This window comes from Myzus persicae, unplaced genomic scaffold, assembly GCF_001856785.1.
Source record: "Myzus persicae strain clone G006 unplaced genomic scaffold, MPER_G0061.0, whole genome shotgun sequence".
Classification (NCBI taxonomy): Eukaryota; Metazoa; Arthropoda; class Insecta; order Hemiptera; family Aphididae; genus Myzus; species Myzus persicae.
Genome location: NW_019101257.1, coordinates 59860 through 65859, shown reverse-complemented (window position 1 = coordinate 65859; position 6000 = coordinate 59860). Strand labels below are relative to the sequence as shown.

Here is a 6000-nt window from a genome sequence, read left to right as displayed (position 1 = left end):
TAATAATACAACAAATTATAATTATAAATGATCTCGTTCAGTTCTCTCAAATAATAAATGGAAACACATTTTCTTAATATTTTATTATGTTCGTATTCGTTTGTATTGTTTTAATTAAATTTAAATTTGATTTTATTAAACCAACCACAAAAAAAAATTCACTTAACATAACTTCATTAAGTTGTTAATTATTGTATACAATATTCGACTATTGAATGACACAAATTGTAGATGACATATTTTGCTGTTGATTCGACATCATAGTTTTATACTGATTGATTGTAGTTTCGATTTCTGCTTTTACAGGTCTCACTAAATGTTGTTCTAAATCAAACTTCGAAAGTTTTAATCCCAAACATTCGGCCACTAACTGTTGCCAAGCAAACATTATCTAAATACATTAATTTGTTTGAATAAAGGAAATAAAGTAAGGTTTTAATAATTATTGTTTGTTTTTTAACTTACATTTTCACCAGTGCGTGCAGATACTGATTGAGAAATCGGTATTTTAAATTCTTTTGAAAATAATATTTGTTTTTCTTCAGCAACTGATCTTTTGTGTTCTAAATCACCTGTGTATGTAACATTGTAACATAATGTTATCTATTAAAAATTAGGTGCATTCGTTAATGTTCATTCAATTTACAGGTTAATTGATTATTAAATATTTAAATATGTAAGAATGTAACTATAAAGCTTACAATTTTGTAGCCAGGCAGTATATTATAAGAAAAAAGACAATACAATAATTACGAATTTTCTTATTTTATTCTAATATGCTAATGTCATTGTAATACAATTATACACTTATAGTGTTATTATTATATTAATTATAGTTACTAACCAGTATTCAAAGATAATTTATATAAGTTAAAAATATCGCTTTTCAGCCATTTTTTTAAGTTTTAGCAAATCTACTATGTATACATGTTTTATGTTTTAATTTCTGCATTTTAAAGGATAGTTACTTACATTTATTTGAAAATAAAGCGAAAGTTGGTACATTTTCATATTGAACACTTATTGCTTTATTGTACCAAGTTGACACAGCCGTAAACGAAACACAGTCAGTTATATCATACACTAGTATGATTGCCTATTTAGAAAGAATTTATAAAGAATGATTTTTTTATGTTAAAAGTATGTGTTTTGATAGTTAATTTGTTTAATTCAAAATGGTTATTGAAATTGTTATAAAATTGTAATTGTGTTATTAATTTGTAACAAAAAGTATAAAACAGTATAATATTACATCAGCGTTATAAATGTATTTTGTTAACAGTCCATTAGATGATCCACTTGTATCCCAAATATTGATTCTGACATTATGACCTTGGATTTGTGTTCTTTTTAAATAAAATTCTACGCCACACGTTGGTATATATTGTCTTGTATAATCATCGTGGCAATATCTAGACACGATACAACTCTAAATAAATTGTACAAAAACTTTGATTTTAAGATGCGCTTGAGTACGATTTTTTTTTATTTTTTTTATAAAACTTTTCGATGTATTATTTCTAGACTACGTATGGAATCAATAATTTACCTTTCCTGTAGACGGTTCTCCTATCACTACAATTTTCAATTCTTTTTCAATTGATAAATTATCACTTGCATTTACAGACATTTTAATGTTTTTTTATGATAATTGTAATATATTGTGTGTTCTTTGGTAAGACTTATTGGTATTAAAATAGTGAGTGTTGCGTTATACTGATTAAATGGAACTCTGGTTTCTATGGATACAAATACTTCACAACAATTTAATGAACTTCCTGGGATACCGTACGTAGAGACTAGAGTTTTGTAGTATAACAAATAACAGTGTGGAGGAGGGAAACGCTCTTGCAGTTAAATCACTTTTCCGAAATCCTAAATCCAGACCCACGCAGCCTTAAAGCCACACTGAAATTTCTACTCAACTCAAAACCGTTCAGCAAAATCTAAACATTATTAATTAAAACTATTTAATAGCTTATTTTATACGATATTGTATTTGATGAGTGCACAACTCATGTAAATTACATTCTCTGTAATAACTACAATTTATTGTTAACCCATTGATGGCCGCGGAATAAAATTAATAAGAATAATTTAAATGAAAAAAAACCAATGGTCTAGTAGATATATTAATTTTATTATAGTCCTCAGAATTTTGCAATAAAATCGAATGTTATACTTGTCTACAAATTCCAATAACGCATGACTTTTTTTTTGTTTATGTAATTGGATTTTATATTTAGTACTTTAAACTTCAGGAACATTATTATCACAGTTAAAAAATATTTTAGTGTTAAAAATAAGACAATAAACAGCATTTAGACTCGCATTTAAATCAATAATAAATTATAAGCAATGTTGAATCTAAAAGTGTTCTTTAGTTGTTTTGTTTGATTTGTATTTTCTGGTGACATTTTTGAATATAATAATTTCTGATAATGTCGACGAGGTAATATACTAATATATTAGCTATAATAACATAATAACAATACAATATTAGGCGTAATATGTTTTGATAATATAAAATGTTAAAAACACTAATATAAATACTTTGAGCCCCTACACGAACATGTTCAGTGGGACCCATTATCTTCTTGAAGAATAAATAAAAATAAATTCATTATATTTTTTTAAGTGGCAGGTAGTGCTCTTTTAAGTTTTAGTAATATTTTTGGCTCGTGTAAGTAAAAAGGTTGTCGACCCCTGACGTAGATTAATCTTTATATAGGTAGACATGATTTTATATAATGTTATTATTTTAAGTATACAAAAATTATCCATGAAAAGTATTTTTACATGCTTTAAATCGATCAAGTACCTATTAACCTATGTATTAAAACTTTAAATATCTTAGAGTAATCCAAAATATTAAATAACGGAATCCCTTTATACAATACGTCATTAGGACATTTAATATTAAACAATAATTGTAAAAATAATAGAACGCTTAAGGAATGATAAATTTAATTCATCAACATTTTTCGTTTGGCACGTACTATAGAAAAGAGAAATCCGTTAAAACTCTATTGGTTTCAAGTTGTATTAGTGAACAGTTAAAATATAATATCATTAGAAGGTATGAATATTGAATAGCCTTTAGTTAGGCATTTCAAATGACATTAATGTATAGATGTTGCCCACACGGCCACACATTTTACCGTAAGTTACATTATACAATAATATTTTATTGTATTATTATGTAGAGCACAAACTATAGAGTATATGTAAATAAAAACTTTTTATCTTATCTAAAATATGTCATATTAGTTGGGGTCTTAGAATTTACAGTAGCTAATATCTATTATACATTTATACATACACAAAATTTAAAAATGTGAGAATACTACTAAAACAAAAACTGTAAATTAAGCTATTAACACGCATATGCGTAATTTTATTTTTGAGAGCACATTGTATTTATAAGTAATTAGTTGTGTCTTGTGTTTTGTGTACAATAGTTCCGTGATTTTAATAATTGTTTTTTGGAACTATAAACAGTTTTAATTAATTTTTGAAAGTTGGATACTATTGAAGTGTGGACTGCAGTGGAATATGTGTTTTAGGTTACCTAATTAACCAAATAATATTGTCATATTAATTTAAACAATGCAATTGTAAAAATGTCCATTTAAGTTTTAAACAAAATGTTCAGTCATTTCGTTGCATATTTTTAGCCTTGTTTTTAACAAGAGTTTATAGACATTTTTTGGCGATTCAGTATAATATATTATAAAATGTCGTCCACATTTAATATCTTACAATGATAAAAAATTTTTTTTTATTCAATTGCATCAAGGCAGGCACGGATCCAGAGCAAAGATCTAGGGGGGTGGGACAATTTTTTATTATTGTAAAATTACTATATCGGAATCACTGTCCACCATGAACTAAGATAGTACAATCTAAGTTTATGCACCCTAGACTGATTAGATATTACGTATAATGTACAATCGTTAAAAAAATTTGGAAAATAATATGTTTGGGGGAGGGGGGGGGCTGGGCCCCTAGGCCCCCTGGATCTGTCCCTGCATCAAGGGTGTATTTCATACCTATATTTTATGTTTTTATCCTTCTACATATTTTGGTTAGGTTTATACTAAGTACGGTAGATAAATAGCAGATGTTATATTTAAAACATATTTTAGAAAATAAATATAACTCTAAATATTTTATTAGAAAATCGGTAGGTACTTATAGCACGTTAATAGACCGCCCCTTGTATTTTATTATCTTTTAGGTACTCGATAGAAACTTTATTATTTACACCATGAGTGGTGTTTAACCTTATAATATAATATCAATACATTGAAAAATATGGATTAAATGTACATATGCAGGTTTATTTATTATATTAAATTATGTATATACCTACTCACTATGTACCTATTGTACCTATACGTATATTATATCATATATGAACTATCTATATAATAATATATTAATATATATTATGATTTATGACGTAATAAAATAATATGGGTACATAACTATCATATACATTTGTATTATTTTTTAATCATAATTTAGTGAACGCTTGTTATTTGGCATGAATACAAATATAATTATATAAATGTTATATACCGACACATAGCTATATAAATATTATATTATATGTAATACGCATACGTATTCACTATTTGCATTGCTGTTATTATCAGTTAAGATTATATTCGTGTTTAGGATATATTGGTGAGCTATACCTATAGTAAATGTACATATTAAATTATGACATTATGACGTGTGTATATAGTATTTAATATTTATGTATTAATTTTAATAATTTACTAATCAATATTATTCTTATACGTCATATTTTAAACTCCTCCCCCTTTTCTTAATTATTATTATTATTATTATTTACTATTTATGTCCTGACTTAAATTGTAATTACTAATTGCTAGCAGCTGGTACTTAAAATACGTCGTAGAATATAATGCCAAACTTGCCAAAATATGTACACCGTTACTTGATAATATGATTTTTGCAGAATAAAATCTACATGTTAACAACTATTTGGTATATAATCATGCGACATCGTTTTGTATGGATTATATTATGTTAAAATGTCATCACTATAAACCATTATGACGTCTAAGAAGCAACTTTGCAACAGCCTTCGTCAGTACACGTCATGAACGCATACGCATTTCATATTTTTAGTTCAATGATGCACGGGTGAAGTATCTTCGTCCTACAACAATAACACTGCACATAATTTCCTTGTCACATTTTTGAAATTCTAATAATTCAAATAATTTGAATAATTGGAGCAACGTCGGCGTGTAAAGCCGCTGAATCTATATAGTCCACAGGAGCTTTCTTGTATACGTGTCACCATTATGAGGTCTTAAAAAATTTCAAAGATTCAACGGTATGTTTGGGTAATAAATAAAATAAAATATGTACGACTGAATTTACATTCCGAAAACTAAATAAATTATCTCGGGCCGACATGTTAAGGTGGATCATATATAGTTGAGATTGTTGTGTGTGGGAACATCCTCTTCTCTTGATTAAACGTAAAATATGCAGACGACCATTTTTTTTCTTCATATTTTGTCGTTTTGCTTTATTGTTGTTGAACTTATACCTATATGATTTTGTATTTTATAGATCGCTAAGTAAGTAATGCATTCGACATTGAAGTTCTTTCGGTATTGGTTACCGACCAATATCAAATGTATAAAACGTTATCCTATAAAGTTAAAATATGTGCAGTATACAGGTATGGCAATATCCATTATAGTATATTAATATGTAATATATGTGTAGGTACCGTGAAATTGAAAATATCCAATTTTGCTATTTTTGTGTAATGGATATGTTAAGACTTAAAAGTAAAATATGTTTTATAAAACTCTATAAAATTAATTCTGAATGTATTTTTTTTTAGTTTGGGGCTTATTAATATATTATAATACTTACCTAAAGTACCTATCTTACCTATATAATATTATAAGTACTAATGTAAAATAATATAACTACTACATAAGTCTA

General features: G+C 26.6%; 1 protein-coding gene across 1 annotated transcript; it reads right to left on the bottom strand.

Annotated features, from left to right (window-relative positions):
- LOC111028421 (ras-related protein Rab-28-like) lies at positions 1 to 2419 on the bottom strand. Its single transcript, XM_022307065.1, has 5 exons — positions 1550 to 2419; positions 1253 to 1429; positions 973 to 1096; positions 466 to 572; positions 1 to 391 (listed from the first exon to the last, which is right to left on the bottom strand). The coding sequence occupies exons 1-5, from the start codon at positions 1628 to 1630 to the stop codon at positions 209 to 211; spliced, it is 672 nt and encodes a 223-aa protein (XP_022162757.1). The 5' UTR covers positions 1631 to 2419; the 3' UTR covers positions 1 to 208.
- Between the last annotated feature and the right edge of the window lie 3581 nt (positions 2420 to 6000).